Source organism: Psittacula echo (genome assembly GCF_963264785.1).
Source record: "Psittacula echo genome assembly, chromosome: Z".
NCBI lineage: Eukaryota > Metazoa > Chordata > Aves > Psittaciformes > Psittacidae > Psittacula > Psittacula echo.
In genome coordinates this window covers 30456535-30478283 of record NC_137742.1, presented here as the reverse complement: position 1 = coordinate 30478283, position 21749 = coordinate 30456535, and the positions used below count along the sequence as shown (strand labels likewise).

Sequence of the window (21749 nt, the reverse complement as noted above, 5' to 3'; positions counted from 1 at the left end):
GATGATGTCAACTGCTCTGCCCCTGTCCATCAGTTTTGTAGCCCCATCATAGAAGGCCACCAAATTGGTCAGGCAGGATTTGCCCTTAGTGAAGCCATGCTGGCTGTCACCAACCACCTCCTTGTTTTTCATGTGCCTTAGCATGTCTTCCAGGAGAATCTGCTCCAAGAGTTTGCCAGGCACAGAGGTGAGACTGACTGGTCTGTAATTCCCCGGGTCATCCATTTTCCCCTTCTTGAAAATGGGGGTTATATTTCTCTTTTTCCAGTCATCGGGAACTTCACCTGACTGCCATGATTTTTCAAATATGATGGCCAGTGGCTTAGCAACTTCATTTGCCAGCTCCTTCAGGACCTGCGGATGGATTTCGTCAGGTCCCATGGACTTGTGTACATTTAGGTTTTTAAGATGGTCTCAAACCAGATCCTCTCCTACAGTGGGCCTAGGGTCTTCATTCTCACAGTCCCTGCGTTTGCCTTGCAAGACTTGGGTGATGTGGTCAGAGCCTTTGCCAGTGAAGACCGAGGCAAAGAAGTCATTAAGAACCTCAGCCTTCTCCAAATCCAGGGTAGCCAGTTCTCCTGATATCTTCTGGAGAGGGCCCACGTTGTCCCTAATCTGTCTTTTATTTGCAATGTACCTATAGAATCCCTTCCTCTTACCTTTCACATCCCAAGCCAAGTTTAACTCTAACTGGGCCTTAGCTTTCCTAACCTCATCCCTAGCTTCCCAGACACTGTATTCTTCCCAGGCCGCCTGTTCTTGCCTCCGCCTTTTATAAGCCTCTTTTTTCCTCTAAGTTTCCCTCTAAGTAAACTTCTGTGGATTATTTTCTGATGTCTTGACCTCCTCAGAAAAACATACTGTAAATACTTTGTGTTATTTAGTTGAGTTGTTAGTTAATTAGCACAACTGTTTCTTTCTTCATGCTAAAAGGAAGGCACGTCTTTTTTCAGCATGGCTTTGGGATAGGTATTTGCTATGTCTAGCTGTATGCATCAGAGACTATTACGCATAATTTCTTTATCTACTAACATGTTAATGAATATTAAGATATTCACTACAAACAGTTAATAACTTCTCAATCAGTAGATCACTTAAAGACTGAACATTGTAGGATTTCAGATGCATATACTGAATCATTCTGTTGAATTTTTTAACCCCCGGAAGTACCCTTACTTATTAACAACTGTGTCAGAGTATAAGGCAGTATTTTAGTTGGCAAATTAATTGAAGGAGAAGTCTGCAATCATAGTTTTCATAGCTATCATGCTCTAATTTTATAATGTTTATGTTGCCATACAAACCGATTGTTGTTCCTATCAGTAGTGTAATATTTATCATGGTTTAGTTGGAGTTGCAGTGGGGGTGCACATGTCAGTTATCAGTCAGAACATTTTAATGGTTTTCAGTCTTGTTAAAAGAAGAATAGTCACATATTCAAATAAATGAATGTGTAACTCTTGTTGCCAGTTAGCATTTCAGATGTACATGTAGTTAGTTGTGCCTGGAATCTCTCACTGCACGTTGCTAAAAATACAAGGGCATCAGTCTACCTTTTGTATTTATGCAGAATATAATTTTAAGTGTTAAAATGACTCTCATATTCTATGTACAAAGTATCATAATAAAACCCACTGCATTACCAATCTTCAGTTGGAAGGGACCTACAACAATCATCGAGTGCAGCTGCCTGACCACCTCAGTGCTGACCAAAAGTTAAAGCATGTTATTAAGGGCATTGTCCATATGCTCTGTAATGCTGACAAACTTGTGGCACCAACTGCCCCTCTGGGAAGCCTGTTCCAAAGTTTGACTACCCTCTCATTAAAAAAATGCTTCCTAATGCCCAGTCTAAACCCCTGGTGCAGCTTTGAACCATACCCATGCATCATGTCACTGGATACCTGGAGAAGAGCTCAGTACCTCCCTCTCTACTTCTCTTTCTCAAGCAGCTGTAGGGAGCAATGAGGTTGCCCCTCAGCCTCCTTTTCTCCAAAGTGGAAAAGCCCAAAGTCCTTAGCCATTCCTCCCAGGACACACCTTCCAACTCTTTCACCAGCTTTGTTGCCCTCCCCTGGACACGTTCAAGGACCTTCACATCCATCTTGAATTGTGAGGCCCAGAACTGCACACAGTATTCCAGATGAGGCTGCAGTAAAGGCTGAATGCAGAGCTGGTCACCTCTGTTGACCAGCTGGCCATGCTGTATTTGATGCAGTTTGTCCTCTTGGCTGCCTGGACACTTTGGTGACTTGTGTAGATCGTGCTGTTGACCACTGCCTTCAAATTCCTTTCTGCAGGGCTCCTCTCCAGCAACTCCTCTCCCAGTTTAGATTTGCAACAGAGAAATAGCATTTCTCTGTCCAATCTGCAGAATCTGGCATTTATCCTTATTAAATTTGATGGCACTGATGATTGACCAATGATCCAGTTTATCCAGATCCCCCTGCAGGGCTTCCTGTCCCTCAAGAGTCAACAGCACCTCCCAGTTCAGTATCATCAGCAAACTTACTTATGGTGCATTCAAATCCTGCATCCAGATCATTGATTAAAATATTAAATAGAACTGACCCTAGAACTGATCCTGAAGATCACCAATAGAGGAAAACAAGCAGTAGCCAGAAATTTTCAGAAAGGGCAAGATGAGTAATTCAGTACCTAGAAAATCTGTCCTCAAATCAAACATACTTTATGCTCAGAAATAGTTAAAAGTGATTATATAGCCTACATAGGAAGATTTCTGTTATTAGAGATATGTATCTGTCAAATAAAGCAGAAAGTTCATTTTATCAAAATTTAGATTAAGACCAACAAAATAATTAGTAGTAAGAACAATTTCTCCAGAAGATTGGCATAGTAGAGTACGGTGAAGACTCCTTTTAAATATAGATGACATACTTTTTTGAGCTTGATGAAGTAATTAACATGTTTTAGTGGTAACTAACACTGCTTGGCTTATGCTATGCTGAAAAAGTGAATACAGATTCATTGTGTTCAGTGGTAATACTAGTGAAATCTAAAAGAAACTCCACCAACAAAAATTCTGTGGATGGCAGAAAAAGGAAGTCTGTATTTTTATTCTCACTGTATAGCACCAAAACACATTGAATCAATATGGCAGCAAGAAATGAGTGTCATCTGTAATGCCACTTTTCTTTTTAAGAGGAATTACTACTACTTTTCAACAGTTTGAGTCTCTGAACAATCAAGGCCATAAGTTGCAACAACAAAATGAGAGTAGTGCAGTGGAAATGCGCAGTAGGAGGTGTAATTTCAGTGCTGTAGTACTGCAGTGGACTAAGCATTGTGGAACAAGTAATCCAAGATTCAGAATTAAGATTTAAATGTGTGTACAGTATTCATTGTTTGATCCTACCATTATGTTAAGAAGGGAAATTCTATGGCTGTGGTTATAAGTTGACCTGACAAGTTTTAAGCTTGTAGTTTTTAACATGCAGCATGTTCTTAAAATTTGATCTTTCTTGTGTGATTGACTACTTTGATCTCATAGTATTTTCCACAAAAGCAGGACGATATCAGAATATTAAGAAGAAAACCAAATCATTATTGCCATGTAGGAGTATCTTTCCTTACTTTTTACATACTAATTTTTTAATAACGTACTTTTTTTAAAATAGGCTTCTGTAGCTAATAATGAACAGCTGCAAGAGAGAAATAAGAAGTTATTCCCCACAGTTATTGCAATAAAATGTTTGTCAGTTGCCCTGTAAAAAAGGGAGAAGCTAATTGTATATGTGCAGTAAATTCAAATATCAACTGTAGTGTTTTTCAGTTTCTGCTATACAGGGTAAATTCAGCCAATGTTGATAAATTGTGACACTAATACTGTGGTGTGATATTTGAAGATAGGAAGGGCTTATTAAAGAAAGGTCTACACAGAGAATGATAAGTGGTTTTGAAAGTCTAAGTGGTGGTTTCCATTGCTTTCATTTTGGCCATTTAATGTAGCTAATTAATTGCATGCCTTTTTTTTACTGCACATCCTGTTGTCTCTGTCATTTTCATTGTTGTTTTTGCTCTTCTAGCTGCCCAGTTAAATTATGCTTAGGTTCTAATTTTTTTTCTTTAATGCTATCATTATCAAACTAAACAAAATATCCATTGATATTAAAAAAGAAAAGAATGGGAATGGATGTTATAGTATTTATACATTTGTATTTGAAGAAATACTACTTTGTATTTTAGTAGTGCTGTGTTCACTTTTCATTTTAAAAGGCAAATCTGAACAAATCTGCTTTTCCAAAGGCTGGATCCTGCAGTCTGTGTAACTTCTGACTTTCCATTTACTTTGACAGCTGGGGATGTTCAGAGGGTGCTGGCAGCAGTAAGGGTGGTATCCTGTCCCAGTGAAGTTAATGGTGAAATAACTGTTGAATTAATTGGATATGGGATTTGATTCTCTGATTCCAAAAAGCTAAAGTTTTGTTTCTAATTCAGTTCTTATTGCAAGCTGTGAATGTCTCTTCCTAACACAGTTGAAGGGAAAACATAAGGAGGTCTTTCTTAAAATTCTGTTTAGGGATATTTTTTTTTTTTTTTTCCATTTCATTAATGATGTTTTTGTTCAGTTGGGGTTGTTATGTTTCAGTGCAGCTCATTCGTAAATCTACTCATTTAATTTCCTGAGCAGGCTGAAAGGTAAAATGGACTTTGATGCTGTAATCCTGCAGTATATATGCAAGCAAAATGCCTTTCCAGCTTCATTGGGGAGGTTTGTGTTCACTGGGACTCTGGAGTGAAGCCTTTTGGTAGCACATATGCCCTGGCTAGGCATAAAGCAGGCATTTCTATTGATCTGTAAGCAATCTGTCAAAACTTCTCTGATCAGGCTTTTTTACTATCTCGTCTTGAGTCCTTTTTTTAATGACATCTATTATCAGATTGAAATGGCGATTGAGACACTGCAAAAGTCTGATGGTCTGTCCACTCACAGAAGCTCTCTTCTCAACAGCCATGTAAGTTGTCTCTTCTTCACATACACTCTCTTGCTTGTTCTGCATGCTTAGCCTGCCTCTAAATGTTTGTTTTATTTTATTACTATTTTTTGTTCTTAATCTTCTCATCTTAGTTGCTTGTAATTTCTACTACATCTCCCATGGCTTTATTTTGTCAGATGAAATGTCTTTATGGTATATTGCATAGTGTTACCTGTTTCCCATGCTCTACACCTATGTTAAGACAAGTTAATACATTTGACTGTTTTGCGGATTATGGTGTAAATGTCAAAATAAATTTCAAATAATGGCTTTTGACATTTTAAATAAGGTTATCTACAAATCAAAGACTCTGTACCCTATATTAATTTTAGAGCATGTGAAGAGGAAGAGAAGAAACAGACAGCATGCCTAAATAACATCTTTATTTTTAGGTGTTTATTCTGAATAGAGAGTTTATTATGAAACAACTTAAGTGAAGTTTTTTATGATGAACTAGAAAAAAATCAAAAGCATTATCTTAATTTGAAGTACAGAAAAAATGTATTATCCAGCTGCCTTTTGCTTTGTTCTTACTCCTCAAATATTACAGTGAAAAACTTTCAATATACAAAGCCAAGATATGTTTGGGTAAAAACATGATCTCCAGTAATACAGTGATAAATCCATTATATGTAACTTTAAAATCACTGAAAAAGGCCCCAAATTAATTTTTAATATGTAAATAATAATATTGATTTGTAAGTTGCTAGTCTTTCTTGATTTTTTTTTCCTGTTAGTATTTGTAGGTTTATATTTTGTATTTTGCTACGTTGATTAGTTTGTATTCATCTTACCTCTTTTTTCCTTCTCAGGTTTATTAATTATATACATTCAAATTCCTTTATAGTTTTACAGAAGAAATTTAAATTTGGTTTGTGGTCTTAATGTAAGAATGTGGTCATAGAGGCTGTACATCAGAAATCAAATTAAAAATACATGTTTTGACAGGTTTGGGGTTTGGATTTTTTCTGTATGGGTCTAGTTATGTCGAAGTTTTGTTTTGTGGAAATTTTAAGCGAACTTACCTTTTTTTCTTTAGAAAAAACGCCAAAAATTAAAAAAGAAAATCAAATTACAGAAAGTCATACTAAATGTTACACAGGAAGTCTTTTATATTCCACCTTGGATGCTTACAAAATGCTTGTTCTGGAAACATTATCAAAATTGTTATGAAAATAAAAATAGATAACATAAAAATTATTTTTTAAATGTAATTTTTAAAAGGTCCGTAACATTTTTTGACAAAGTGTCAGAAATTTATGTTAAGAGTTGAAATACTTGAACTGTTGTTAAGTTTGTGTTTATCTTATATGAAGTCCGGAATCTTGGTATAAAACCAAGAAGAATTACAAGGTAAGCTGATGTGCTGCAGTAAATTATGTTGCACTCATTCCTGGTGCTATGCGTTGCTCACAATGTGTTTCTAATAAAGAGATTCATGTTCAACTGTGAAATTTTACATGATATTTCTCTCTTGACTGTCTTTTTTAAATTTATTCTGATTGTGTTGTATCTTTGGGGAAAAAAAACCCGGAAGTACCTGTATACGTTCTTGTGTCAGTAAGTCTTTCCTGGCCTTGGTCATTTTGGAAGAAGTTAGCAATCCAGATCAAACTTAGTGAATATTTTACCTATTTTTAAAGCAATGCTTACTGTCTTTCACTCAAGTAAGGATAGTATGGAGGAAGTTTTTTGTCTCTTGAAACTCTTCTACTGGTTTGGTTAGGCATTTATTACAATAATTGGGTTCAATAGGCTTGAAAATAGAATTTAATTTGTGTGTTTAATTAAATTTTCACTGATAATTATTATCTTTTTTTTAATACTGAGTTTGGAATTGGGATTTCCACCCTATGATATCTCTGTGAGGTTGTCTGGGATTTTTTTTTTTTCCTAATTCATCTGTGTTCATTTTAAGGAGTTTATTCTTTCTGCTCTGTTTTCTTTTCTTTCCTGATTTATTTCTGCATTAAATTGACTTATTTAGTTGCTAGTTGAGTATTTTGTAAACACTGCTGCTTAATTGGAGTCGCAGTCAATTTAACAGGTCTGACTCTGTAAATATTACATACCTTTGCCCGTCTTACCCATACAATATGGACAGTATTATGAATTAAAAAGCCCGGATTCAAACTTGAACAGCTCAGTTTTAGAATTATATTTCATCCCAGTAGAATGAGGCAAAAATTCTCATATTGCACTTTTGTTTTTTGTGTGTTTGTTTGTTTCATTTGTGATTTTTTTGGTGTTGAATAATGGAAGTTATGGTTGAAATAGCACCTGTTATAAATTCGTATCATTATTGAAGTACACTTAAAGTGATTCATAGTAGGTTAGAAGCCATCTGGAGGAAAATATCTTTAATGCTACATAAAGAACTTAATTGGAAAATAATAATTTTTCGTTTGTCAGTGTTTCAGGATTGACAGAGTTGTCCCTTTAGGGAAGGCAGTAATACTTCACGTTCTGTATCTGTTCTGATTAAATTATAGATTTGTTAATATATGACAAATATTATTAAAATGTGTATAATATAGATATAGATGTAATAAGTAGACTTTAAATACAGATAAAATGACATAGTTGAAAGATGTAATTACCTTTGTTTCGAAGCCCAGACAGGCTTATTGCAGGTCATTAGTGAAGTAAGTTTAATACATTCAGATACAAGTTAATGTTTATGATTATTATTTTTCATCAGTTTTATTATAAAATGCCAGATGCTCAATTTGGAAGCACTTGTGAATGCTGAGACTTGAAAATAATATGATAATTCATAGAAAGATGATTAGGTATACTTTTTAATTTTGTATATTTAAAATGCAAAATTACCTGCAAACCGAGCTAAGAATTTTGTGTCTTGGAAGCATTTATATCTTACTTATACCTCTTCTAGAGCTTGCTTTTAAGAAACTTGGAAAAGTTATGGGCATGTTTTCAATAAAAAGTAAATATGGAAATGGTGTTTGAATGTTCTAGAGTGAATTTTATAGTAAAAAAATTTTTTGCATTTTTATTGATGAATTTCTCACTTTGACTAAAACATAGCTGTGAATTCAATGTATTTGTTATCATCTGTACTTCAGTACAAAACAGTTTTGTGATAAAGATCAGGACTGAAACATTTCATGGCTATTGCACACTAAAATATTCATATTCTTTCCATGGTAAGTTACACTAAACATTGATAGAACAGAATTCATGCACTGCTCTAAAATAAAATATTTCTGCAAAGAGCATACATAGAACATACTTATCTTTAATTGTCACTTAAGAATTTGTGTTTTGGTAATACTCGATACTGCTTTGGTGGACTGAATTGAAAATTATGACAAACATGTATGAATATCTAGCTCATCAGAGTAAGAGTTTGTAGTGAGTCTTGGAGACAAAATATCCTCAGTATGCATTTCCACTGGATAATCAAATTAAATCCCAAGTTTTATCGAGATCTGTGATGCTAGCAAGCTTGAATACTAACACTGTATTATTTTGGTATAAATACTTAGGAAAACAGTTTAAAAAAAATTTAAACAGAAAATTAGGTTTGTGAATCATTCAAGCTATATCTAAAGGAAAACTACAGGGAACTGAAAGCATGGCAAGTTCTGGAGAAATATAAGGAAAATGTTAGCATATCAAAACCCTAGAACAATGGAATTTTAATGCATCCTCAACCTATAGTATTTTGTATCTATTTTGACATTCTCCTATAATGTTAAATCTAGACATTTTAAATTGTCCTTTTTACCTTTTTGTAAATTAGTGACAACTAGAGGTGTTACATGAGTGTGCACTACTTTTCATGTATGTATCTAAAAACACCTACCGCAATCACATGGAAAGATTAATATTTTGCCAAGAATATAATTCTGTTCCTCCTGGAAGTCAAAGACAAACGGGCTACAATTAAAAGGGATTGTACCCTAATGCTTTATAGATGTACCAACTATTTTCAGTGTTATCTAGGTTCCTCTTTCACTTGTATGTAAGAACTTTTATAGGTATCTGAGAGTAAAAAATATCCTATTCAGTTAAGTGTTGTAAATGTTTTTTAGCATCAGGCAAAAAACAGTATGATATTCTAGGTTTATAAATACGTTAACTCACGATTGTTAGTCCAAGGAGTTTGTTTTCTGCAATTTATGTGAATTACATACATGATTAGTGTATTTTTTCGCGGTACTAACAGTTTGTTTCCAAAGCATAGATACCTTTATCAAGTACTGGGGTGTGTTACTGAATCAAAAATATTTTAAGAAATGGACGCTTATCTGACGTCAGAATGCAATGAGTTCTACTATTTCCTCGTAATTCTGACGATCCTAAAGCAATATGGTAGAATTAGCATTTAAGGAACCTCTGAAGGAAGAAGTAATTGTTTAATAGACCTGAAGAGTGGTTTCAGAACTTTCATAAGTTAATGTTGTGTGATTAAGATATTTTTAATAAAGTAAGAATGTTTGGGTTTTTTTTTCTCTGTTTTGTATGTGATATAGCTTCAGTGGCTTTTAGACAACTATGAAACTGCAGAAGGAGTGAGCCTTCCAAGAAGTACCCTTTACAACCATTACTTACGACATTGTCAGGAGCACAAATTGGATCCAGTAAATGCTGCCTCCTTTGGAAAACTCATACGATCAATCTTCATGGGATTACGGACCAGAAGACTTGGAACTAGGTTTGTGTTAATCAAATGAAAATAATGAAAATAATAGACAAAACAAGAATAACTATAAGTATAGAAACCTGTCTGCTAGTGAAAAAATAAATAAAATATTACACTGGTTTTCTCTTAGTTCTGTTTCTTAATGTTAGACAGTTTTATACTTTTCCAGATGTTATTGTACTTCTACATATGTTTTGACTGTTTATGTGTTTACATTTTGATAAATGCACTGCAGATTTTTATCAGTACAAATAAAATGTAGTTTTTTGTTTGGAAATTACTAAGAATTGTGTTTCTTCGTAACTAGGTATGTAAGTTATATGTATTTGAATTTGATTTTTCTTACTAAAGTGGATTACGAGTTATAATGCTGGAAAATACTTAAGAGAGTGAATCAATTTCCCAAAGGTGGTAAAATGACACCCATGTAAAACAGATATAACAAGAGGGTCAGGCCTGATTTGTGGGTATTGTTTTCCAGTTAGTGTAAATTATGAATTAAATGTAATGTAGACGCATAAACCTAGTGTTGCTGTTCTTTTAATTTTGCTTTTCCATAAAGGGGGAACTCCAAATATCATTATTATGGGATTCGCGTCAAGCCAGACTCTCCTCTTAATCGACTACAAGAGGATATGCAATATATGGCTATGAGACAACAGCCGATGCAGCAGAAACAGAGGTAAAGTGTGAAATGGACATGAGTACTTACTAATATTTCTAGATCATAATGCCTTACTTTTCCTCACATGAAAAGTTGAAATTCTGATGCAACTTTCGTTAAGCTTCTGTGCTGTGAAAAATAGAAATTTGCTAGATAGCCAGCTGATGTCACTGAAGTTATGTATCAGGCAACAAGAAAGATTGTGTACCTAGAAAATGTCATAAATTTGCGAAGGATAATAATAATAAAATGAGATGTATAAACAGACTCCACTGTCTTGAATTCTTATACCACAAGATGAAGAAAAGCAGTGAGAGTTTGAATTTCAACTTTTGCTGTTTGTTTTCATTACTATATAATTTTATTTATAAAGTGCTTATAAGAGAGCTTATTATTATTTTCACTTTGGTGTTTATCCCCTCTCCCTGCGAACAATTAATGTGGCCATAATGGTTTTCCTCTAAGTTGATTTTGAGTATTTTCCTTCAGCATTTGTTGTTCCTGAGGATCCTGTGAAAGCTCAGAAGTATTCAAAAGCAGTGGCACAGAAGAGCTATTCTGGTGGTGAAAGAGTACATGAATATGCATATGAAAAACTATCCTGAACAGAAAATTTTAGGAAAGAAGTGGAAATCAGTACATTTATTTGAAATTTCTTTTCATTTATCTGCCAAATGAATATGGGAGGTAATAGCCTCCCATATTCCCCTAAAATGAAATATCTAAGATGTGTCATTTCATGAAACTCATATGTAGAACAGTAGTATATCAAGCAAGACATCTTTAGAGCTTTTACCCCCCCTGAAAAAGATCCAGTTAGTGTACTAGGCATAATTTGTGGCCTTGGACACAATTGGGACATGGAAAACACAACCTTAGACTTTAAATTCAAACTCAGATACCACTTTAATCCAAAATGATTTTATTATCACTTCCAGAGGTAGTTACAGCACTAACTACATAGTCATGGCAAAATATATGGTCTTTACTATCTTGTGTGGAAACATGAGATGTGTCCCAGTATGATCATGTGGGAAATTCTTGTTATAAAAATCATCATAGGATTATATGGTAAGAAAAGGTGATAGATATTTAAAAAAAAGTCCAAGAAAGCTTATTTTAAGCTCATTCACTTACAGACTTCATTCATTCATATTCAAAATCATATGTATGCACCAAGATGTATGCCACAATGGTCTTAACTATAATGTTTTCTATGAACTTGTTTTTGGAGAAATTTCTGCAGTTATGTAATCATCATCACCTTTTTTGTCATCTTCGTGATTCACAGTGACAGAATTATTTTAGAATTCATAGAATTCTTTTTAGAATTCTTAGAAATGGATACTACTTTGCTTTATTATTTTCTTTAACACCATCATATGTCTTATGTAGTTCCCTTATTTTCCTTACCTAGGTGTGTTTGGTGATATTTCCTTAACATTATCTTCATGTAGTATGTTCCCTGATTGTATTTGAAAGAAATCACACATACAGCATTGTGTAGCAGTTAGTGGATACCTTCCTTTAACTCATGTTTTGCACATGCACAGGCATACATGCGCAAGCACGTTCCCATTCAAACTCAATTCACACCAATCTTAAGCTTTGCTGTGAGAATCTGTAAAGATATTGATGAAGGATGAGAACTACAAGGCACTGGATAATTATGCTGAATGTGTAACTGTTACAGGAAAAATACTGTACTGTAGTATTCTTAGTATCTAATTTCAATATTTTATATATGTCTGTATGTATTTCTTATCAATTATCCTAGTATATTGGAAAATTCTAGCAGGATTTATGAAGAGGTAACTAGGGATCTGAATATTATAATTTGCATGATTAGAGTAACATTGCTTTTTTTTCAGCTTTAGTAATATTTCTAATACTGCTTTTGACCTTTAAATAAGTTGCGAATTGCAGTCTATATACTTTCTTTATAGAATTGGTATAATTGGTATAACTATATATTGGCATAACTATTCATAGTTATACCAATTCTACCACCTCTATCAGATGTATCTAATTGGATAAACACTTCTAATCTTTTTTGACAAAAAGGACTTGACTGTGTGCTACGAATAATTTTTTTTCATTCCTTCTCATAATTTGATGGTCACACACCTTTTCTATTTTCCTAACTTGGATGTCCCAAAGTGCTTGTTTGTGTTCACATTCAGAGTTTGTTTGGGGCTTGAATTCAAGGGTCTGAGATTTATCAGACATAAATTTCAGGTGGAAGGTACTGCTGATAGTTGCTTAGTCTTGGCTGTGATTCGTGTGAGCTGTGGGAGTACTCTTTTTTTTGTTCTAGTAAGAAGTTAGCACAGATGCTGACCTGTCTTCCAGCTGAAAGTGGTTTGGTGACAATTAAGAGGCCCAAAGTATCTTTGAACTGAAGGAATTAACAGTTAAGGACTTGTCTTGGACGGAACATAATAGCTAACACTCTGCCTTTTAGCTGGACCTGCTGTGAGACTTAGACTTGCAAAGGAAGGCCTGGCTTGCCTCTGTTACCCTGATCCTACATGTTTTCCAGGGTAGGAAAACCCAGGATATTTAAATGCTTATATTATCCAGCAGTTCTGAATCAGACATGGGCCAGACTAACAGTGAAAGGATGCCAGACAAAGATTGTTAGGAAGAAATAAAGTAACAACCAACCCAGATGCTGTGCCAAATGTATTAAGTCTGGCACTTGACACTTTAGAGTACAATCTTATTATGAAACCTCTTTCCCATAAGCATTCCTTGTCAGACCATTTAAGGGAAATGTATCAGAGATATAATTCCTAAAGTCAAGTTCCATTTTTAGCCTGTTTTTATTTAGCTCTTCATGAGTAGAAGCTTTTAGCTCAGAAGCTGAATTATCTTTATGGCTTAGTCTAGGGAAATTGATACTGGTACACTTGTCTTTAGAGAGTTTGTAACAGTATGTTTTAAATTCTACTTCCATAAGTAAACCTCCAGCTCTCCAATGTTAAATATATCTTCCAGTTCTGACATATAATGATTATACCTTTTTTGCTTTCATTCAAGGGGGACAAGCATTCAACTAAGATTCTTTTTTTTTTTTTTCTTTTTAGTATGTACAATAACTCTATTGTTAATCTGCTGTACATTATAACATTCAACTAACACATATATTATTATTGTTCTAACCAGAAATCGTGAACCACTACTTCCTGTGGATTCTGTTTAACCTATGTATTTATTTTATGTAGAAAATAATCTGTATTTTTCTACTTTTCTGTCTCCCATATTCTCTTGTTTCTGGGACATACTCTTCAATCAAACCTTACCCTTAAACCAAGACACTATGGTCCAAAGCATCATGTATTGATAGAACTTTTTAAAAGGGGCTTATGTTTATGGACAACATGGAAATTACACATTTTATCATGGTATTCTTTTTGAAGATAAAGAGCAACAAAGGCTGGCATCTGTAAAACCAGGCTACAGGTTTCTTAAGACACAATATCCTAAAATGATAATAAGAGAACTTACATGATATACTACTAAACAACTTCCTAATGGAGTAGTTCAGGAAAAAACTCACAGTCTTTATCTGTAACAAGCTCAGATATTTTGTGTGTAGTATGGTTATTAGGGTGAGGTGATTATGGCTTAAAAAAATAAGTTCTGCTTAGGCTTCTAGGTTAGATGTATCTCAACAATGCTTATTGGACTGATGAGAGATGATTTAAAAACACACACATGAAATATGCGTTCCTTAAATCTTTTTAAACTGTTTTACCATATTTGATTTCAGATAAACATGCTTTTGTTGAAATATAGCCTCTACATTATTTTTGAGGTGTTCTGATGCATGCACAATGGTATATTTGGAAGTGTTTTTATTTTCTTCAGATACTGGAAAGTAATTAGTAAAAATTTGATCTACACACCAAAACTTTCTGATAGCTTCCAGATTCTTCTCAGGTATTTCTTTGTTACTTGCAGGTTTTCCATCTTCAATAATTTTTAAAGCATTTGAGTTTCTTCAATATTCCTGTGGTTAAGAGCTTTAGTATGTGTTGCCTGTGGTGTTGCAAGCTGTTTGAATCAACTTTTGCTGTCTACTGATTTTCAAAGCTGATTTTTCTCACCTAATAGCATAAATGGCAACGTTTTATTTGCATAAAATAATAAAATGTGTTAGCATACTTTATGTATTGTAGTACATAAAGTTACCATTTTGTTACATAGTTTGGTACATTAACTCACTTCTCACAGATGTTAGTGAACTCCTTGTGAAAAATCACATTAATAGATTTAAAAGAAAAATAAAACAGAAATTAAGCTTTAGAACTTAGTTCTTTCTTTCTAGAACCCTTATAGTTTGTTTATTAGCAAACTAGGATAGAAATCCTAGTTTTTAAAAACGGACACAATATTGCAAGTTGGATAAAAGCATAAGTCAGATTTTTCAGCAAAATACTAATTCGAAGAGTTAGAGTAAGATCCAAATAGTGTCAGTGTGGTGGCAGTACAAGCAAACAACAAAATTTGAAGAAAATTTAACTGAAAAAGCTAGTGTCTGGATTTTGACTGTCTTGTGACTTTTTGACCTCTCATAGTTTTGATAGTTTTCAGCCTGTTTGTTTTCCCTGCTAACTTCATATATGCATTTCACACCAAGCAGGCATTTATTATACTTCCTCTTTCTGCTTTAACTTGTTAAGGAATATGAATTGTTTGCTGCACATGAATTTTAATCAGGAAGTGATTAATCTGTTGTGCAGTAAGAGAGGAAGTTTCTGTTACTGAAGTTACATCACAGTTAGACTGTGGAACTCAATGAAGTTGTATTCTAAATTAACTACAAAGTGAGACCAGTGTATCATTCAGTGTCATTTCTGAATTACCTGATTCCATGTTCTGAATTTAGTGGTTTAGTGTTAGGGTTTTTTATTTTTATTTCAATTTTTATAGCTTTGCACAAATTGAAAAAATGTCTGTTGTTAATAGAAGACTTTACAATCTTTTACTGTGTTTATGCTAACCTATATAATATTTGAATGATGTCGTTTCTGGGTCAAGTATCACTAGGATGCTGTAATATTAATGGAAGGTGAGTTTATTTTCTTCTCCCAGTCTCCTAGCACCTAGTAATTTGAAATAAAAAGGTGAAAGATTAAATAAGGTATAGGCTAGTAGTGAGTAAAATAGAGAAATACAGTAAAAATCTGGTCATTCTTACCAGTTAGGAAATTATAACTATTTTTTTCATATACCAAATAATGGCTCAAATATAACTAAAGAATTCTGGAGAACTGTTTGATGTCTAAACTGCCAAAGCTGTACTTGTACATAAAAGACAGCAGATCTAAAGCGGTTAACCACCATCTCCTTATGTTTAATCTGAAGTTCCTGAACAAGATTTTTCCTTTTTTTCCATTCTTTGGTTTCATTTTGTGAGTGATTTTCTAATGCTGTTGAACTGGTTAGATCTTGAGAGAAGTTACCTGTTACAGTGCCAGAATTTAGAATTTTGCCCAGCATATTTTATATAAAGCACAGTGGATTAAGTAGGTGGATAAACCTGATTCTTAGCACCAAAGGATTAAGTCAGCTTTTATATTTTAGTTAATTTTTTTTTTTCATAACTGAAAAACTCTTAGAGGCATGTTATTCTGATGTATTCAAAACATTCAAAACCCTATTTCAGGAGCTGAAGGGTCAGTAAAATAACACATTTTGCAGTAAGTACTGAAACTATATTAAAGTATAGGTTTAGATTTACAAATATTCCCAGAAGCTGATCTTCTGCCTGGTATTTGTAAATGTAATATATAATGAGAGGGAGGTTAAATAGATGAACTGCCTGGATTGCAGGTACATTCATCAAGTAATAATGAGCTTATCCAGAAGAGTTCAGTGACACCAGAGAGTAGTTTTTTTCTTTATTAGAAAAGTTACTGAGAGTTTCACTGTTGTCTTCAACATCAAAGGCTTTTGCACTGGACCATTGCAGAAGGTGAAAGTTTATACAAATGTCCTAGAGATAGGATAGGTATAGGTGTCTGCTTGTTTCTCAAGCACTGAAATTCCAGCAGTTACAAAACTATTTGTTAATCGGGCCAGTCTTTCTGTAAAAAGTGTGTTTTCTGTCTGTCTTTTGTTATATGCATTCATGTCAGGAATGCCTAGAATGGATGTTTTCCGTAGTAACTTCTTTTTAAAGTAAAATCTCAGTAATTACATGAGACAATGGTGGTTTATATTTACTGGAAACAAAATGAAATGTTCCCAAAGTAATGCATAAAGAGTGAAATTTCTTGTCACATTTCTGAAGTTAGCATGGAGTTTTTACAGCCTGCACAATTCCAATCTGAGCGACTGTTAAAACACACCTTCCCTTTGGGGTTCTCTTGCTTCTCATTTCCAGTGGTTACAATTATTTTCCAAAATTACAAAGTGTCCAAGATGTAACCATTAAGACCTGGGACAGAGTAAATTCTCTGTTGAGTTGGAAGTGACAGGCATGATCTTCAGCTTGTAAGACTGATTGTTGAGATAACACTTGACCACCCAAATCAGCATTCCTATTTGTATCACTGTGATTTTTCTCCTCTATAAAAGATTCTGAGAACTGACTAGTGACGAGTTTAAGTTTCCAAGTAGCTTTCTCAGGCCTTCTATGCTTATGAGAGAAGTTTGTTGGATTTGAAAAGCCTTTGCTGTCCTCAGACAGTAATGTTGTTTTTTCTTAAGGCAATGAAATATTATTTTTGAATTACGTAATTACTGGGAAGCCAAATTGTTTGGAAAGGGAAGCATTTGTTTCCTTTTGGTGTAAATTAGCTGGTCATATGCTGCTTCTATGCTAAATTCTACAATAAATTGGAAATGGGTAGTGATGCTATAATATCACCTTGAGGTATTCTGTAATGCACTGTTAATAGTCTTGCTTCCCAAAGTAATTGCTCCTGTTATTTACAAAATAAATTAAAATGTGTTAATTCTGTTTTTACTTTTCCTCAAAAATTTATTTTGAGATGGAGAAATCAGAGTGAACATATATTGTCTGATCTTACTTATGAACAAGTGAACAGAAGGAATAATTCTGTACACCATATTTTTATAGGTATAAGCCTATGCAGAAAGTGGATGGAGTTACAGATGGCTTCACAGGAAGTGGTCAACAGACAGGCACATCTGTTGAACAAACTGTAATTGCCCAAAGTCAACATCATCAACAGTTTTTAGGTATGAAAGCAGGTTTTATAATACTGCATAATTAAATAAGATGAACTTCATTATCACTTGAATATGAAGTCACATAAGTATATTAGTTGCTTCTAAAGTTATCATATATGCCCTCCTTAAAATTCTCGCAACTGCTCAAAAAGGCAGTTAAATTACATGTTATGTGTTGTGAGCTTTATATAATATTTATTACACATCATATAAATATAAAAGGAATAAAATATGCAAATTTTTTGTTTATGTAGCAAGACTCTTTGGCTGTTACTACAGAAGATTTGGTTATTTGGTTGGGTTGTCAAGTGCCAAATCTTCTGCCCTAATTTTGTTATTATTGAAATCTTTGGGAACATAAGGGTAGCATTAAAATGTTCCGCATCTTCCTTTCCAGGTATCTTTCAGTCCAGCATTTTTCTCTTATCAGCTTGTCTCTTGGAAACAATTTGTGACTCTGGCTGTACTTGGAAGTCTAGTAAATTTCAAATAAAAATGTATATTGAGTCTACTAAGCCCCATCATACCTGGCTACATAGAAACTTTTCAGCTGAACAAGAAAAAACTGTTAAAGGATTAATCTTTCATACAGTGACATAGATATTTTCCTCCATCCTGTAATATTCTGAAAATGTGTGTTATGTACAAAATGTGTGGTATGTACATGAAATCTTTTTAAAGTCTTTAAGAATAATTTTATATTTTTTTCTGATTAAGAAGTGTAGCTGAAATTATTTGTAACTTTTAACATATGACAGGTATGAAAAACTTTTCTCTTAGAAAATTATGATCTTCTGGAAATTATTTCTTTTTATCATCCGTAAATATTTTCTTAATCATACTGTAACCTGCACTATTAACAATAGCCTCTTTCATTATATTGTCATGGAAACAGATGCATCTCGAGTACTTCCAGAATTTGGAGAAATTGAAATATCTTCTCTCCCAGATGGTACTACCTTTGAGGACATCAAATCACTGCAGAGTCTTTATCGAGAGCACTGTGAGGTATTTCCTGGAAATCATTATTTTTTTTTAAAGTTCGTCTCTTCTAGTGAAGTACAAGACAGTAATGCCATATATTATTTCAGCCATGTTAGTAGTATGTGACTTCCCTCCCCCCCCGCCCCCCCGTTATTTTGCTTGTTTTATTGGAAAGAGCATTCATAAAAAGGTTTTTCTTTACAGAGGAGAAAAAGTATTATATAATAGACAGTGACAATGAAATGTAGTTATGTGTCTGTTTTCAGAATGTTAGAGCAACTAGTCTTCAGATTATACATACAGATTTTTGGTTTAGTCAGTAGGAAATTGCAGTGCTTTAACCCCAGCCAGCAACTAAGCCCCACACAGCTGCTTGCTCATTCCCCCTCAGTGTGCTAGGGAAGACAATCAGAAGGGTGGAAGTGTGAAAGCTCATTTGTTGAGATAAAGACATTAAGTAAGTAAAGCAAAAGCTACATACATGCGCAAAACAAAAGAAGGAATTCATTCACTGCCTCCAGTGAGATAACAGGAGCAGGCAGGTGTTCAGCCATCCCCAGGAAAGCAGGGCTCCATCATGCTTCCCCTGGTGCAGCTTGAGGCCGTTACCTCTTGTCCTGTCACTGGTTACTAGGGAAGAGGCCAGCCACTTCATCTCTACATCCTCCTTTCAGGTAGTTGTAGAGACCGATATGGTCGCCCCTGAAACTCCTCTTCTCCAGACTAAACAACCCCAGTTCCCTCAGCCATTCCTCATAAAGCATATTCTTCAGACCCTTCACCAGCTTCATTGCCCTTCTCTGCACCTGCTCCCACACCTCAATGTCTCTCTTGAAGTGAGGGGCCCAGAAGGGAACACAGTATTCAAGGTGCAGCCTCACCAGTGCTGAGTACAGGGGGATGATCACTGCCCTGGCCCTGCTGGCCACGCTATTGCTGATATAGGCCAGGATGCCATTTGCCTTCTTGGCTGTCTGGGCACAAGCTGGCTTATGTTCAGCTCCGTCAGTCAGCACCCCCAGGTCCTTTTCCACCAAGCAGCTTTCCACTCTTCCCCAAGCCTGGGACATTGCATAGGGTTCTTCTGGCCCAAGTGCAGGACCCAGCACTTGCCTTGTTGAACCTCATACCACTGGCCACAACCCATTGATCCAGCCTGTCAGGATCCCTCTGCAGAGCCTTTATACCCTCAGCAGATCAGCACTCCCAGTGTTGTCCGCACTTGATCCCCATTAAGTCATTAAGAATCTCAGCCTTCTCCAAATCCAGGGTAGCCAGTTCTCCTGATAGCTTCCAGAGAGGACCTGCTTTACTTAAGTTTACTTAATGCTTTACTTAAGTCCAAGTAGACAAGTGTCCATAGCCTTTCTCTCATCAACCTGCTGTGCCATAAACTTACCCACAGCCACAGTTGGTTTGAGGTGTACCTTCTCCACTGTGACCTTATCCTTGGGTCACAATCCTTTCAGAGGTATATATTCTGTGGCACAGACATAACCATAGCCACAGATGCTTTGAGATGTACCTGTGATGATGTGGATTAACAGCCACAGAGGATTTAGGTGCCCTGCTCCCATGTGGACTCACCCACACTTTGACTCGAGTTTGCACTGGGTTTCCATCCTGTCCAATACATCAGTGCAGAAACAACACCGATGGCCTGGCAATCTGCCAGCCCAGTTACATCACCGTTGTTGTTAGGAAAGTGTTCCCAGGCACAGCAGACTGAGATGATCAGCAGTATGGCAAGCACCAAAAGGAAAAAGTAGCCACTAACGAGCAGTAGACTCTTAATACACAGTAATGCAAGCAAGCACAGGAGCCTGCCATTTCATAGCTAAATAGCAGTAACAGCTATAAATTCAATCTAGCAAATTCCAGTCAAACCTGTTTTTATCTCAAAAACCTTCAAGCCCAAGTTCGCTTCAAATTTGGGCGCCAAACAGTCCTACAGAAAAGGCCTTGACTGTGTAAGCACTGCTCTGCAGTAATGAAAACATCCCTGTCTTATCGTTTTCAGCACAAATCTAGAACATAAACCCATACCAGCTACTGTGAAGAAAATAAACTCTACTCCAGCCAAAACTAGCACAGCAATATAGATCAGGTTAAATTATAATTTACAAGGATGCTGGGGAGGGGCTATTCATCAGGGACTGTAGTGACAGGACAAGGGGTTATGGGTTCAAACTTCAACAGGGAAAGTTTAGATTGGATATAAGGAAGAAATTCTTTACTGAGAGGGTGGTGAGGCACTGGAATGGGTTGCCCAGGGAAGTTGTGAATGCTCCATCCTTGGCAGTGTTCAAGGCCAGGTTGCATGAGGCCTTGGGTGACATGGTTTAGTGGTAGGTGTCTCTGCCCATGGCAGGGGGGTTGGGACTAGATGATCTCAAGGTCCTTTCCAACCCTAACTATTCTATGATTCTATGATAATTTCTGATTTTATATTAAAAACAGTGGGGTTTTTTTCAAAGTTGAAGGAAACATTGAGATGTTAAAGCCACATTTGATACTGAAAAATTTATTTTAAATTTGTTTTTGAAGATGCTTTCAAATCTGTGCTGAATTATGAAAATTAATGAAATGTCAGGTTTCCTTTGTATTTGCAATAGCATTAAATATTTTCTTTGATGAATCCTCTGGTACGTTTGCATATCCATGCTAATATCTAGAGACTTCCATGAATGTGCACTTCACCTTACTTAAGTCTCTGTGCACGCCAGTTTATACTGCTGGATAATTTATGGATATTAAATATATTTAAAGGGACATTATTTCTAACTTGAGGAATGTACAGTTTGCCTTTGTTCCACTACTTGATGAAGGAAAAAAAAAAACCTGTAGGTCTAGATGGAATTGGAAGTGGGGGAAACCTGGGTGGAAGATAATCTGTATTTGTGGTTTATTTTCTCAGGCAATACTGGATGTGGTTGTGAATCTTCAGTTCAGCCTGATAGAAAAATTGTGGCAAACTTTCTGGCGCTATTCTCCCTCTGCTCCACCTGATGGCACTATTACTGAAACAAGGTCAGTAAATATTTCTCTTTCTTTGCTGCTTCTCATGATAATATAATACAAGCATCAAAAGAGAATAAATCTTGTTTTATCTGCAAAGTAATAATTTGTTTCATATGATAATTTTTCAAATTAAATTTGTCTGACATTTTTGTATAGACTGAGTGTATGCCAAAGTGCAGTATTGAAACATTTGTGTCATCCATAT

General features: G+C 35.2%; 1 protein-coding gene across 2 annotated transcripts in view; it reads left to right on the top strand.

Moving 5' to 3' along the window:
- Positions 1-21749, top strand: part of RFX3 (regulatory factor X3) — a 66379-nt gene that overhangs the window by 31206 nt on the left and 13424 nt on the right. For both annotated transcript variants that reach the window (XM_080637277.1, XM_080637276.1), the window contains exons 4-9: positions 4905-4979; positions 9500-9681; positions 10232-10351; positions 17427-17548; positions 18435-18547; positions 21441-21553. In XM_080637277.1, the coding sequence (XP_080493403.1) occupies positions 4905-4979; positions 9500-9681; positions 10232-10351; positions 17427-17548; positions 18435-18547; positions 21441-21553 (725 nt within the window). The remainder of the gene's footprint in view (positions 1-4904; positions 4980-9499; positions 9682-10231; positions 10352-17426; positions 17549-18434; positions 18548-21440; positions 21554-21749) is intronic.